Genomic DNA, 17,141 nt, shown 5'->3' with positions numbered 1-17,141 from the left:
GAGAGAGAGAGAGAGAGAGAGAGAGAGAGAGAGAGAGAGAGAGAGATAAAAGAGTGTACACGTATGTTTTATGTATTGTGTGTTTGGGGGTGCAGGCGTTGGGGTAGGATCTGGGTGTGGGTATAAGTGGCGGAGGGTGGGCGGGGGGGTGAGAGGTGAATAGGTGGCGGAAGTGTGTATGGTTATGAATAGGCGAGTGTATTCATGTATTCGTTTGCCAAAGAGCACATATCTGTTTTTGCACGTGTATGAAGAGCTTGTATTCAGGCTTATCCGTCTTAGACAAGACACAGTCTGGGTCAGGATGGACTATGAAGGGCCCACAGTGCACAAAGTATACAGAGAATACATGTGGACATCTAGGACAAATCTCCGGTTGCAGTTTGCACATCCTTCCCTCTGAATCTGAGAGAACGTGCAAATCTATACAGACTATTTGATTATCATCAGATTGCTTAAGACGGACATAACGTGTACTGTGATCTGCTTACAGGCTCCAGCTCAGAAAGGAAGATATCGATATTGGTAATTATCTCCCCAAAGGAAAATGTACGAGTGATATGAAGGACCAGTAGCGATTTCTGCTCTCATTTATTTGCTTATCTGTCCCAGTCCGTTTCATGTTTGAGATTTACCGTTTTTACCTTAATTTAATAATCTGTTTATCGGACTGTATGCTTGCCTGTATGTCTGATTGTTTATCTGAAGGTAGAAATATAGGCAGATAAGTAAGTAGGGTAGGGTAGGGAAGGTTAAGGCAGGATAAAGTTTATGTATCTCAACCACAGTCTATCTCTTTTCTACCTACCTATCTATCTACAACCTATCCATCCATCTATCTATCTATCTATCTATCTATCTATCTATCTATCTATCTATCTATCTATCTACGAGTCTACCTATCTATCTATCTATCTATCTATCTACGAGTCTATCTATCTTTATCAACCTTCCCCCATCTGAAATGATCCGTCGGAGATTTTTGACAACTCGGAGGTTGTGTCTATATTGAATAATCTAACACTTCTGAAACAGAAGACAACCACAAATAACACATATGAAACTGGGCTTTTTAAGGCGGCCATAGTCGTGGTTTTTAGTTCCATTGTTATCCTGAAGGGAAATAATCAACGTTTTTATTTTATTATCTGTATATAAACGATTAGTTTGACAACCTCTACGGTACGCACCTATCAGAGGCAGAACATCCGAGGTGGGTGGCATGTTCTCAGTGACAAGCATCATGAAGACTGTCATAGAGAGTAGGGTGGTGATACCCATGGTCACCTTCTCCCCAGAGTCCGACGGGATATAGAAGCCGAGGAGGGCCACCAGTGTGATGAGTATACACGGCAGGATCATATTAAAGATGTAGAACAAGGGCCGCCGCTATAAGAGAAGACACAGAAAAAATGTATCGTCGGTGGGTTTTTAAGATATACTAATCCCAAAGCTTTTAATAGAACATTGTTGCAGTTTCTTAGTCTCTGGTGCTCGCTGCATGTGCCTGATTATTTTTTTTAAAAATCAAATTGTATATTATGTTGAAAAAATCAAGAATTGAAACATTATCATCATCATTGTATATGAAGAGAGTGTTCTGTATTTTTTGGTCAGTAACTGCAAATGAAAGATGGTAAAACAGCTCAATGTTTCGCCTCAAAGTCAAAGGCACTTTCAGGAGTGACAGAGAACAGAACTAAGCGCTGCGCTGTATGCAAAGTACAGGGTGAAAGACCTTACTAGTTCACACCACGACTTCCTCCTCCTCCTCCTCCTCCTCCCTCTCCGTCTTCTTCCATCCTCCGCTTACTCCTCTTCCTTCTGTTTCTACTCTCTCTATTATATTATTCCTTTGGTTTTGTTCACTTGATTTTTTTTATAAATCACCATATGGGTAAAAATGACAAATAGCATGCTTACATTTATGGGCAATTCGCTCACTAAATGCTTCGTAGAATAAAGTTGTGTTTTTCTAGTTTACCTTTATAAGTATATGGAAGTGTATGTCTGGATAGGGCTCCTCACAGCACGAGAAGATGCGCACCGTCCTCTCCACTTGTAGGTATATAAGTTCCCACTCGCTGTTGTGGATATAGTTGCTTGTGTCACCCTTCTCCGTGTTCATTATTAAGTTCACCTACATCAGAAATACAACAAAATACGTTCATAAACACATGAATAATTAGACAGACATTACACACACACTCACTCGCACACACACACACACACACACACACACACACACACACACACAGACACACACATAAACACACTCACACATACATACACACATTCAAAAACACACACACACACACACACACACACATACACACACTTATACACACACCACACCACGAAACAATCACGTCCAACGTTCAAAATCAGAGAAGCCATCAAGAAGAATAGAAGATAATTAAAAGCCATAAGGAGTCTCACGTTTACGCTTGGGGAGATATTGAATTGCTTCGCGGAAACGGTAGCTTTTTTATGAGTATGCCTTACAATCACTTCCCCTACTGCTAACCAGTCTTGGCTTGAAATTAGCCAAAACGTTTCTTTGAAGTGATGCTATAATATTGAAAGGTGAGAAAGATGGTAGGATGGAAGTCGATTTAATAGTATAATAATGAAGAGTCTATCTACTCGATCTTTCTTTAAATATTCCAAGGTTGCACGTGTCTTTTCTTTCGTCTTTGATGTTTTTCGTTTCCCCTGAGGGATAAGAGTTCAAGGCTGCTGTTAGCAACTGTTGTTTTCCTCTTTTCCATTGGTTACGCTTGCTTTTAACTACTGTACCCTGCCATTTCCCGAAACTTACGCATTATTAAGATATCAACGCTCTATTAATTCACAAATGGACAGATGAAACTTTTCCCGTCATTACTACGGACATTATTTCATGAAGAGCGGCTAGATGCGTAGGATTTGGTGTAGTCTCAGCCACTTTGTGTGGCTACAGTCTATAAGATACTTTTCAAACCCCCGGACCATCTCGAGAACGACTTCCTGACGGTGTAAGAAAAAGGCCTTTGACTGTGACAGTACACTGTCAGGATTCCCTCATTTCGGACAATGAAAGAGAATAATCATTTCATTATTTTGGATACACAAACCATGGAAATGGCTTAGAATCTAGTAGGCATAAATAATAGAGCACAAAATGAAAATATCTGCTCGTCCTAAAGATTGAAGAAAAATCGACACTTTTTGTTCTGATTAGCTGTCATTTTTTGAGCTCTCGTTTTCACAGAGCTATTTTTCCATCTTGTCCTCAGACACTGGCCTCGGATTGAACTTATGTGTTTTCTCAAAATAAGAACCTTTACACAGTGTTATGAATTAGGATAACATTTTTGCTATGAAACATGAATCACATAGGCATAAAGGCACTTGCACTTACCGTGCACGAACACAAAGATAGAAATATACGAGACATAAATACAGTCTCATTGAGTTTACTTGCGAGCACAACTGTCCGTCTATCTGCCTGTCTGCGTGTATGTCCAACTCACAGTCACATGCAAACATATAAACACAGATACTTAGACGCACATACACAAAGAGATGCATACAGACAAACCTAAATACACATACGCATACATGCACGCACATGATATTATGTGCATTCGCTCTAAGCAGCAACTTTAGTGTTATAAGAAATCAATATTATCCTCATAATCTGCCTATGTTTCTCAGCCGTATCCTGGGGCCGTATTTATGATCCGCCGAGAAGGGAATGCCTATGACGTAAATCAAATTTTGTTCTATAGATTTATAGACCTTAATTAGAAACTCATAGAACTTTGGATGGAGCATAGAGGGAAGATGCAATGTAGTGATTAATGTAGCCACCTCGCTGTGTAGTGGGCCGAGAATCAATCCAAGAAGAACGCCAACGGCATGTTTAGGGAGTATTCATGGCTCCCTCGGTTCGATTTGATTTGTGTAGTCGCTTTAAAAGTATCTCAGACGCTTTTGTCTTTAAAGAAAGACAAATGAAACGCTCTACAACAGTGCTTGCTAACGTTTTTTAAGGCAGCGCTCACTTTTGCCACCTTTAAGAGGTTAAGAATTTCGTACGGGCACCAAACAAGTATTTCCAAGCGAATCGTTAAATAAGTAGCACCTGTCACTACAGGAAAGGAGGGGGGGGGGGAGGGGGGGTGGACACCACCGCCCACCAAAATTACCAAACGCCAACTAGTGGGTGATATCGTTTAAATTTGCAAGTACTGCTCAACACAATCGGTATTTTTTGCCAAATGTTCAGTTGTTTCAAGAACACAGCGGCCGTGAACAAATAGTTCTAAATATTAAGCAAATGAGAGATTAAGCCATCTTAAGGTCAAAAGGTAACATCATGACTGATAGAAAGCTTTAGAATAATATTTCTTTTAAATTTGAACACTATTTGTTTGTAATTGGGAGGTATTTGAAATGTTGCTTTAGTTTTAGTAAGGTTTTACGGTGCTGGCAACTGCATAAGGTCAAATGAGTGCCAAGGGGGTGAATGTCAACAGAGAAGTCCAAACTTGGAATTAGGCTTACTCTTCTCACCTCTCTACCCTCATCAGCACAACGTCTTCTTTGACTATTAAGGCACCACCTATGTTGTTCCGGCACAACATGGGCCTAACATTTATAAATCAGTCCATTTACAATATTGAACTGTGCATAAGAGCATGTTAATATCCCGCTTGGGGAATAGTCTAATGAGGCTTCAGTCAGTAGCACTGTTGGGTTTTTTTCCGGAAACAGGACAGCATAATATATATGATCTACTTTATCTCGTAGTGAAAGTACACACGGCTTTATGAAGGTCTCAACAAAAGGATTATAATTTGCTCTTAAGTTTTGTCAGAATTTCAAAAGAAATTTGATAATGGGCAGGTTGCACGACATTTTGACAAGAAATGACTACGAAGAATGAAAATAAATAAATGAGACACAAGATGTCCCCTCAAAAGTGATGTGTTGTTTAATATACACGAATAATTTAGTAATTAGTAACATTAGGCAACATATGTCACGAAAAAACAAATCTTTGTACCTACATTATATTGAGAAACCATTATAGATGTAGAGGAAGAAATGGGTAATCGATGTCTGCAAAATATCACGATTGCATGAAACCAAGAGACAAGTAGCAATAAATCTCCAGATCTCCGGATCCCCTGTCTCAAATGTGTCTTTTTCTCCCCTGGTCCTTCTTTTATCGAAACAGGAAAGGATTGTGCCCGTTGTTGTATCCGCCTATTCAAATTTTAATAATAAAGGCGTGCTTTTTCAATAATGCATGGTTGTATCACCCAGTAGAAGACTGTTTGGATTAAATGTTCCACAAATCCGGCCCAGTTTTTCTCGTTACATAAGCTTATAGAAAACAAAACCAAAACAAAATCAGCCCCCTCCCCTTTCCTTGCACGCACAGACAGGCAGACTGATGACACACGCCCCCTCCCTTAAAGAAATTAAATGAAACGAATTGAAACTCTGTACGCCTTCATTACAAGAGAGTGGTTATGCAACATTACATAATGGGTTAAAGTTATCTGGGGATAGAGAGGAGGATCGCAATTGTTCGGATTTGCTTCATCTTGTCACCGCTGAGTATATTCCTTGCCCCGGGAAAACCAGGCACGGTATTATCATCGTAATCTTCCAGGTTAAGAATACCTTTTATGTTTAATTGAAAGGATACATGCACAGACCCCTACAACGTGCTACTCTCTAAAAACCACAAAACACACACAAAACCCAGTCACCCAAAAATAGGTAAAACAGTCTCTACACAAAACCCCACAATCCCTACCCTACCCCCCCACTCGAAAAAATATAAAGAAAACTAAGACCTCGTAAAAGGAAATAACTGTCCCAAATCCCTTTTCCATCAAAATATTCTTAAAAAGTGAATCTGTTCATTTTGAGAAAGGATCTAGAGATACTATTTTGAAAGACCGTTCAGCATGTGAGAGTGAAACGTTTTTATTAGAATATTTTATCTGAATTGTGAGATTGTATGATTATCAGGCTCAAAACAGAAACGTGTGCATAGGTTGTCCAAGGCAGTTATTGGTAACGTCAAGTTATCTCAATTGGTATCATGCTTGACAACAGAGCTGTGGTTGGAATCCCCGAGGGGGTGTTCTGGGGCGTTTTTTTAAAGCTCTTCATCCATTGAGCTCGGTACTATATAGGAGTTGGATGTAACATTCGGACGCCAAGCCTCTTTGATAATCTTACAGCATACAGAGATGCGTTAAATCTATACAATGACACTTTTAAACGGCTACAGGAGATTGTGATATGAACTACAAATAATCGTATACGTGTGTCATGAGTACTTTGTCAGGAAAAGATGGGAGGGGGGGGGGCTTTTATCTCCACTTCTACAGAATGAGTCGTATTGTGTAGCTTGAGTCTTTAGGATGAGTTATTCAATATGAAAGGTGAAAAAACAGAAATCTTAACAATTTTTAGGACTATTTAGGACTCGTGGAAACGTACGATGATCTCTCGGGAATAGAATCAAACAACGTCGGTAGGTTCGTGGTTTGGTGAGAAATCTACAACCATGTTAACCATCTTCTCTAGCACTACAGGAGGCTGAAAGGACATGTTCATTATCTAGCTCAAACAAAGTAGCAGGCGATGGATTCACAATGATAGATGCATAATCAAAAGGAGTCGTCCATAATCAACTAAAACCAATAACGATCAGAAATACAGCTAAACCCAGTACTAATGTCTTGCGTCGATAACTTCTTCATTCTGGAATATAGAACCACAACACACAAACGTGTGTATTGCTACAGCATAGAAAGAACAGGAATTACATGTGATCTTGATAATCTCTTACCTGATATCCATCATAAGACCAAGAGGCAAACTGCATGGAGCAGTTTTGTGCATCAAAGGGGAAGTACCTGACGTTAATAGAACAGGAACTCTTGAAGATCACCATAGAAAACCAAGTGACATTTCCGTCGTTTGTCACGATAAGGTTGGACGAGGTGGACGAGACGAATGTGGAGACTTCAGCACTGAGGATAAAATAGAGGTAATTGCATACGTGGAGCAAATTTGCCAACTGCACAATTAAGCTCTAAGTGCTTTACACTTTATTTCTAGCTACTCCCATAGCAGTCTTATTCCTGTTGTAGTTCTCAGAGCCTTGCCATTTCTCCAAAGCGTGTTCATTTTTTTTAGTATGGACACTTTTACAGAAAGGATAAGGAGGTGTTGCTGGATTCCTGGATTTCTACTTGATCTAATGTATAGTATGAACTTCGATTTCACTCTGGGTTCAACTATTTTTCTAGTCCTGTCATTCGATGGTTTTGGTTCTGTAAAGTTAAAAAATGAGGAAAAACGTTGGCTTCAGAAATAAACTGTTCTAAGTCTCATGGTCGTTTAACACTCGAAGAGCTAGATAACAATAATAATATAATTTTACCTAAGCGATGGATCTGTGATTTAGCAACCACAGAATACATGAATCTTATTTCAATTTTAAAGTCAAACAAAACAGGCCAAAACAACCCACAGAGCTGATTAAGCCACAAAAAATAACTAATTACACGCCGAATAATTATAATTGAGTGGCCTAGCACAGCCGCCAGCATTTCCCTTCATTGTCTGATGCGATTTTGGAACGTGTTGGAGGAATTAAAAACTGAACTCATCCTGTAATTACGACAACAATCTTCATATTTATAAGCAGCTCTGTATACATCGACAACTTTGCCCAGACAGAGCCAAACAAAATTTACAACCACACATAGGAATTGAAAAAAGAATGCCTAGAATATCTAGATGCTTATTTATATACCTCTTACCCTTTAAGATAGATTTGGCTCCATTGTTTTCTAATTAAAGAACAACGTCTAATATTTTTGTATGCCATTGTTCTTGTTTCGTTTGTCTGTGTCCGCATATATCCCGTTCCTTCTCCTTTCTATTTTTCTCCCTGCTTCTCTCTCTCTCTCTCTCTCTCTCTCTCTCTCTCTCTCTCTCTCTCTCTCTCTCTCTCTCTCTCTCTCCTCTCTCTCTCCGTCTATCTGTCTGTCTGTCTCCCGCTTGCTCACTCGATCCGTCTCTCTCTGCCTCTTGTTTTCACTCGCTCTTCCAACCCAAAATCGCTAAACAAAGATAACTTTGTTAGTTGGACAATTCCCCAATCACTCACTCACTCTCTCACTCAGAAACCCTCCTGGTGTCTTCAATCTTGGGGGAAGTGTTGTTTAAACTTGATTCTTACCGTCAACGATTGTTGTTCTAGTAATGATGAAAATAAATTAGTTTTAAAGCTGTGAGCCAGTTTACAAGTTCACAAGTATTCAACCACAGCCATACACGCATGAACAGATAAGCACACTTCCGTAAATAAACAGAAGAACAAAATGCAACATAGATAAAATACATAGTCTATTATATAAAAGTATTCCATTCTTGCATACACCGACAGAAAGAGAAAAAGAAATATAAAGAATAAGAGGAAACTTTTATTGAAGAACTGAAGGTATAAGTTGAGAACAGCTATAGTAAAGTAGAAAACATATTTCTTTACCAATTGAAACAATAGTCGGCTAAACCCTTTCCTATGCAAAATATCTTCATGTATTGTAAAATAGAAAATTTTTCTGACTGATTTATATTATGTTTCCTTTATGAAAATCGCTGACTTAAGGGTATCATGCTGGGCCCAGGCAGAAGGATTTGAGGTTTAAATTTCTAAAAACATACCTATCTCTAAGATTTTTTACAATATGCCTGTGGGGTGTTCCACGAGCTGTTTACGGAGACTATTGCGACGCTCTAGCAGTTTCCTTCTTTTCAGATACACTCTTGACAACCACCTCAATTGAACCGTTTTTAGATTTATTGAACAAGTCACAGGTGTGGTGAATAACACGGAAAATAAGGAAAAAATAATTATCCTCATACTGCAAACATGTTTTCTCTAGTCAGTTTCTTCTCAGTGTCTCTGTCTGTGTCTCTGTGTCTCTGTCTGAGACGGCTGTATGCTGGAGTTGGGATTTCACCAGAGGACATTCTCGTTTCAAAAGAGTTGAATAATTTTGGTCGGTGGGATTTTACCCGCAAAAAAACCCCACTATCTTCTGCATTTTTAAAGAGGCACACAGCACAGCAAACAAGTCAGTTATCTCGTCATGTGGAAAACCTCTTCAGGAAAAATATTCTCCTCGACTTGAAACTATTATTGCAATTTCTGAAGGCTAGTATCAAGCATTTTTCGATACAGAATTTACTGGTGACGTACTTTTCTTCAGAATTATTCAAACATTTGACAGCTTTCGAGCTTTAACGTACATTACAAAGGGGTTAGATAATAAATCATATTATGAAAATAGGACTTTCAACATGTAGCATAACTTGCAAGTCACTATACGCATATCCAGTAACAGAAACAGCATTATAAATGTCTATATTGCAATGATCATCGAAACAATAGATTTTATATGATTAAATAAGCGTATAAGCAGTTTGAAAATGAGCTTTCAGAACTGTTGTTTCCTATTTGCTAAAAAGCTGCTGAGAGAACATTGTTGTTTCACACATTCTTATTTACTTGCTAGATTTTCGTCTAACCAAACATATGACCCCTCCTATTTCTATTTGTTTTGCAAGGTCACTGTACCATCCCCCCCCCTCCCCTCCTCTCAAGTTCCAAAAAGTAGCCAACGAAGAACAAACCGGGTGTGTGTGTGGGCCGGGAGTAGGGGGGGGGGCATAAGCAATAGATAACCTTCCTTTACACAAACATGAGGTGCGAATGCTCTCCAATAATGGATTTGTACACGTAAACATGTACGTCACAATCGATACATTTGATGTTTAAATACTTTGATGTATTGTGTTCATGGTGATTCTTCCTCCTTTCTTTGTCTTAAATCTAAAGTTGGACCTTCAAATTGACCTATTCATATTATGTCTATCTTGGCTTTAAATCTACATATATAAAACAAAACGAAAAAAAAAATGAAAAAGTACCCCTAAAAGTAATAATAATAATAATAATAATAATAATAATAATAATAATAATAATAATTATAATAATAATAATAATAATTGCATTTATATAGCGCATATCTATGCTCAAGAACATTCTCTGTGCGCTTTACAACAATTATTTCCCATGCAAACCCTCTGAGAACACTCAGAAACATACTCGGCTTCCGCGGAAGCATACAGTGCAAGCTGCGGATTTCACACGCTCAAACACTATCAAACTGACAAAATCGTTCACTGTCTATAGCCGGGTACCCATTTCCACCTGAGTGAAGTGAGGAAAATTTGTGATAAGTGCCTTTCCCAAGGACACAACGTCAGGCCCCTGACGGGATTCGAAATCACGACCTAACGGTTGCGAGTCCGACTCCACGAAATAAAAACCCGGTGTCTCTTGTGTAGCCGTTACGGGCTTCACTGAGGCACGCAGAAGCCCCGGGTTAGATTCCAGAGAATTGGGATAAAATTTATATTGAGTATCTCTGCCTTTCAGCTGGAATATTGTATCCCTCTCAGCCATGTTGGCCATGACAGGTAGGGTCAAAAGCCCTGCTAAAGGAAATACAGTGTGTCGATGGGGCCGGAAAAACGTCTACATTAAAGAACCCTCCAAAAACACACCAAAAAAGTTTTTTTAAAAGTAACCTGCTCTCTTACTAAAGTTGTTCCCCTTAAACGGGGTGCCCATTACGGCTGGATCGGGCCGATCGCCCGACTCGGTCGCCTGAAACGGAAAACAAACAAGTTTGTTTTTGAGGCGACCGAGTCCGGCGATCGGCCCGATCCGCCGATCCCATCCGTAGTAGGCCCCCTGTATAGTAGTGCTCCCCGCTTCTGTTGTTTACAGAAAGTCGGGCGTCGTGGATAACGAAGCGTGAACAAAACGATGAGTAACAGAGTTTGTTTTGGTAATTTGCTCTGTAGTGACACAGCAGGGTGACCGACGTTCGCTGTTGATAATTCAAATGCCAACATTCTTGTCGTAAAATCCTAATCTTAGTTCCTAGTTGGTTCATTTGTGAAACTTTGTTTTTGCATTAAAACTCCATACTTGTGAGCGGAAGTTATAATCGGTGAAACCCGGTAATGACTTTTCCTGAAACCGAATGACTCACTTCGAGCCAGAGCGTTTCTTTTTACCTTTTCGTTTAGTCTAAATTCCAAGATTGTAATGAGGAAATCATTCTGTATAAACAGGAAGTAATGAGCTATGGACAAGTATTCACATCATAGACAAAATGAGAGTGCCTTAGATATGATCAATTTCTTTGTTGTAGATGCACTTATACTGCTTTCCGCTTCTCTTTGTGTCTTTTAAAATACAAAAACAAAAACAAGACAGACTGTTACTTCCTTTCTAAAAAATAAACAAAACATAAAAGCAACCCAAAACAAACGGGCACAAGCGTAAAAAGACGACACAGCGCACTCGCACATACAGACAATGAATGTACTAATAAAATGTTTCAAAAGCTGACAAACGCATAATCTCCTGCTCCCACTTTGTGAACGTTTTAAACTTACTTGTTGTGGAGAAGAATGTCTGGCTTCCAGACTTCGTCGTAAGGCAAGCGGAGCACCTTGATGCCGCCGTACTTGGCCGGGTCCCAGCGGAGGTTGTAGTCAGTCCAGATCTGTGGGACGAGCACCAGAGAATTGTATGGTTGATTTAAGGTTTTACACCCCCACCGACACAATTTGATTAGTTAGGAGGCAGGCTATTTCTATCAGCCTGCCAGGGTCAAACCAGGCTAAATGGGACACAACATCCCAGCAGACAGACAAAACGCGTCGCTTAAAAACAATTTTCCACATTCAGAAATCGAACTCACAATGAAGTTTGCCCACAACAGGCGAGGGTATGATTATATGAGATAATTATATGGCTAAACATCAGAGTAGTATATTTCTACAGAATAGCCAAGAGTCGTTTTCTTCATAGCCAACAGCAGTCACAATTAACCAAGAGTACACTTAGAGCACAAAGCTATTGCAGATCAGTTTTAAGTACTAGCGTCCGGGTTGAAGTGACAATGCGTTGGTCGTCGCACACAAAAGCCGTGATGTCTATTCTCAAAAGGGGAAATTCCATTCCTAGTGTCTCCGTATGTCTGCCTTGATATAGTATCCCTCTCACCCTGGGGGGCCCTAATAGACAGTAAGACAGGTTCAAAGCAACCTGCCTACTAAATGATGTCACATTTAGTGAACGTGGAGCATAAAACATTATACATTAATACTAATATATTATGTTAGTTAAAACAAAATCTACCGGTATGCTTGTATGTAATCCCCTTCTTTAATCGTCTGATCTTTCCATGCCAGTGCTGGCAAGGCATTCAACAACGACTTCTCCTTCCTGCCTTGAACATCGTCGGACACTTAGCTACACTTAGAAAATATCAAAACAACAAGAACAACCCCCTCCTCTTAGAAAAACCCCAACTAAACAGCTGGTCAAGTTGTCAAAATTCAAAACATATACAAACACTGTAGCGTTATGAAACAACACACTGCTGTGCATAGGTCTTTCCCGGGGTATTCTTATCAGTTCAATAAGTTGTTTTTATTCTCACAGATAAACAAAACCCGATCATCTTGAAGAATGGAATATTCAAGAGAGCTAAAAAAGGTTCGTGGTATTTCAACACAATGCATGTGTTATTTTAGTTTATGAGCTTCTCTTCATAAGAGTCTGCTGGCCTAAAACCTTTAATCACCCCGACCCCACCCCCTTCATCAAATACAAACATTAGAGGGCATCTCGCCCCTTTCACCCACTTCCCTTACATGACTGACACGTACATTTTGATAACAGGTACCGCAAATTGAAACCATCCCACTCACAACGAGCAAATCAAACAAGTAGACCTTATCATTAGTTTTCAATGTGCATTTTGGTAGAAGCAGACACAATATGAAAATGGGAATAGAATGCTCAAGAAACATTTATAATCTCAGGACAAGCACACCACGTTTTTCATCAAAGTGGGAGAATGAGAACATCGTTGATACAACTTTTAGGATCTTTGGAGTAATTTCTTCTCCAATCCCAGCTGAACTAAAGTTAAAATTAATAGCTCGCTTCGCTGTCTCAAAATGTGTGGCCAATTGGCGGAAACTGCTTTTTAGGGATGCTTTTTTGAGTCACTATTGTCCAAGAAGAAGTTCTTGTAAAAAACTGTAGGCTTTGAACGATATCAGATGCCGTTCTTTCTTCCATCGTTGCTCAATAGAGTAAATTGTTCGCTTAACAACCCCCATTCCCATAAACACACGTACCATTATTCCTTCAAGACGCACACAAGCTTTGTGCTAGGTAATATTTAATTTAAGACACATTCCACGGGAAATAAAAATGTTTTTCTATGAAACACATAGCAACAACAATAATTACTTCCATGCAACCAGGAAGAAACATCTTCTGCACTTTGGGGTTAAGTATGTGCACTTCAGAAAACATAAAGAACGAAATGTAGCCTTTGGTAAAGGTTATGTTTATTACTTGAGTCAGTTGCAATTACGACAATGGTTATTGGCCTTTAGTGAAACTGTGTGGTTACTGTGAGAATGGTCGGTAAGTGCGCACTTAAGGTAACCTCTGGCAATGTGGTTTCTTTTCCTCAAAACTTTCAATGCTGACGGTATTACTGCTCGAAATAATGAAGTTACGACAGCTCTGCTGTGAAATGGGAACCGCAGAGGAGGTGGGAATTTTAAAAACGTAGGCTGTTCTAAAGACATTATCTCTTTTGTATAGACTTGCGTATGCGTGCGCGTCTATTTATGTCTGTGTGTATGTAAGTGTATGTGTGTGTGTGTCTGTGTGTTTGTGTGTGTGTGTGTGTGTGTTTGTGAGAGGGAGAATACAAAGAGAAAAAGGTAGAAAGTGAAAAAGAGAGAGAAAGAGAGAGAGAGAGAGTGAAAGAGAGAGAGAGAGTGAGAGAGAGAGAGCGAGAGAGAGAGTGAGAGAGAGAGAAAGCAAGAGAGAGAGTGAGAGAGAGAGAGAAAGCAAGAGAGAGAGAGAGAATGAGAGAGAGAGAGAGGGATAGAGAGAGAGAGAGAGACAGAAAGTAAAGAGTAGCAACTGAAACAATGCTTTGCAATCACAGTTGTGAATGTTTAATAATTAATTTTATCAACCATGGAGAGGATTTGCGTTTGTGTTTTTTTTGGTGTGTTTTTTTTTGGGGGGGGATTAGGAATAGAAGTAATGAAATATAATGTGCAATTAAAAAGACTTAGGATTTGCATGTCTTGCTTAATTTCGAAGTTGGCGCCTTTTTAGACGCTGCTTTGTCATTTTGGATGATGAGCCGATCGATTCCAGTTATGAAAACAGATGAAAGGATGGAGTGAGACTAGGCAAAGAAAATGTCACACCGGTACAAGTCTAAATTCTGATGCTCATTAGTGCCGTTTCCTATTCCGAAGAATAACATCATCAGCCTGCATGTAGAGGTCAAATTAATTAGAGTCGTGGAGAGAAAAGAGTAAGAGAGAGAGAGAGAGAGAGAGAGAGAGAGAGAGAGAGAGAGAGAGAGAGAGAGAGAGAAGGAGAGAGAGAGAGAAGAGAGAGAGAAGAGAGAGAGAGAGAGAAAGAGAGAGAGAGACCGAGAGAGACGGATAGAGAGTCTGAGACGGAACAGACAGACAGATAGAGACAGAGACAGAAACAGACAGAGACGGAACAATATTTTTTGCAGGTGTACTAGATTAGCGCAAATTTCTGTTGCTAGAGTAATACTTTTTATCAATGTCGTTAAAATTTCGAATTGCCCTGTTCATAATTGGCAAAAGACAATTAGGTAAAAACCTGTGATGAACAGCTGAGGGATCTGGAAAGACACTATCTAGAGCATGCGTCGTAAAACGCAATAATCTGTGTAATGAAAATAGATACAACAAAAAAAACGGTTTTTATTCATAACATTGATGTACTCTATGAACGGCTTTTTGTACGGTATGTTTAACAGCCTTAACACTCTGCTATGTCAAGATGAGTTGCTTTAGGTGTCCTTTGGAGACAATTATTTTTTGAAAATTCCTCCTGCTAAGGTTATGCAATGATGTACATTCAAGTAAGAATAACGAACTGACAAAAAGAGTTCACATGAGTACACCCACACTGCACAATTCTTACTCACTCATACTCATTCAAACATATGCATTAACACATCAACAAACACACACACACACACACACACACACACACACACACACACACTCACACACACATACACACAGAGACACACAAACATACATATACACGCCCACACACAACACATACGCACACGCACACACACACGTGCACAAGCATAATGTAAGCACATAACACACCAATAAATAACACACACGCACGTACGCACGCACACACACACACGCACACACACACACACAAACACACACACACACAAACACACAGACACACACTAACACACACATTCACTCACACATATATCATTATACCAATACATACATACACTTACTTTCTGACACACATGCAAGCACACGCAATTACAAACAATCCCCGGTATATTATGTTACTATCTTTCGATGAAAGGAATGATCTGTGCATTAATTAACATCAACTGAAAGCCATTGGCCTACTATATTTCCACTCTACTGGAAAGGAGCAATAAATCTTGAGAGATGTGTAGATTAATTCTCTATTCCGCTTTCGTGGTTGTACACTCCAGAATTTCAAAGGTGTAGAACTAGTGCGGATGGCTAGTGAACGGAAACCTTACTTGCTTGCAATTGCGTCAGAGAAGACGGACTTTCCCAAGATTAGATCTAAACGAAACTAATGAAAAACTGAAAATTAAACTACAGTGACTTCAGGCTCCTCAGTAGAGCTGTACACCCGTTAAATTATTATGAACCACCTTAACATTTTGTCAAATTCGAAAGTTAAGTGGTTCGGAAGTTTTAGGCGACCAAAGTGACGAACTTTCACTAATATAATATGTAGAGATTACATGTATCATGACATATTTCTGCCACACAGAAGTTGATGTGGGTCCGGTAAGTACTGTGAGGTGGTCAGTCAGTAAAGACTTAAATATAAATGGATAAAAGATAAGGGGCTTTTCCGAGAAGCTTGTCCTCTGAATTTAACTTCAATGTTTAATAGGTCCAAACATGGATGGAAAGCCATAAAATCACCCTTCCCGAAAAACTGAAAAACAAACAAACACAAAAAAACAAGAACAAAAACCAATAATTCTTCCATCCCCAAAACAAAACCCAGGTTTAACAAAACAAACAACAACAAGGGCAAACAAACAAAAAAACCCAATACAAACAAAAAATTCCCCTTCAGTTCAAGAATCTCCCCTTGGGAATTGAAACGTAGGCTAACCACATGCAACCAATTGAGCTCACGACACACTCATCTATGAAAATTGCCAGCAAATACACAGTAAAAAAGCATTTTCCTAGTATAAATGGCTGTCACTCGCTTCTGTCCTGAGCGATGAAATGCAACTCAAACAACATCACCGTCTCGATCGTGTGCACGCGAGTTACGCTAACACGCAACACAGTTCGTAGGACAGTTGTTCAGATTTATGGATTTACTGAGCACAACATTTTTGAGAGAAAAATATTTCAGTTTCATTATGTTTGGTCTTGGTTTGCAAGGGCTCGAAAACTATTTGGTCTAATTTCAAATTCTTAATAATTGTTGGAAAAAAGCAATATATTAAAATAATGAAACCGATTTGTCTTTTTCATGAAAATATTTGCTTTCAGTGTTTAGAACAATAGAACACTTTGTTTAGGATTTTTAGTATACATTTCTCTTATTTAAAAATAAATAAATATATAAAAACCCAAGAAACCCGATGACAGAAGTGTACTGGTTTCAGGGATTTGAACGAGTTAGGGAAATTAAACTACAACTGAATGTCAATACTTCTGGTGGTAACATAATACAATCAACTGTGTTATGATTTAAAAATCACACGAAGATAAACCAATTTCCTTTTGTGGGCACTCGAAAAAAAAGAAAAAAAATCTACCAAGAAAACGACATTGGATAAAGTTCCTTGATATTTATTAAAACAAACAAACGAGCGAACAATTAAACAAGCAAACAGCCC

At 39.1% G+C, this 17,141-nt stretch overlaps 1 protein-coding gene across 1 annotated transcript in view; it reads right to left on the bottom strand.

Moving 5' to 3' along the window:
• The window catches only part of LOC101853763 (ligand-gated ion channel 4-like), a gene marked incomplete in the record, with an annotated part of 92,187 nt that overhangs the window by 6,758 nt on the left and 68,288 nt on the right, over window positions 1–17,141 (bottom strand). Inside the window, 4 exon segments of the mRNA NM_001280817.1 lie at window positions 1,191–1,389; window positions 1,985–2,140; window positions 6,863–7,046; window positions 11,560–11,669. Coding sequence (NP_001267746.1) covers window positions 1,191–1,389; window positions 1,985–2,140; window positions 6,863–7,046; window positions 11,560–11,669 — 649 coding nt within the window.

The sequence above is a fragment of the Aplysia californica genome, unplaced genomic scaffold (genome assembly GCF_000002075.1).
Source record: "Aplysia californica isolate F4 #8 unplaced genomic scaffold, AplCal3.0 scaffold00039, whole genome shotgun sequence".
Lineage (NCBI taxonomy): Eukaryota > Metazoa > Mollusca > Gastropoda > Aplysiida > Aplysiidae > Aplysia > Aplysia californica.
This window is presented reverse-complemented; position numbering and strand designations above follow the sequence as displayed.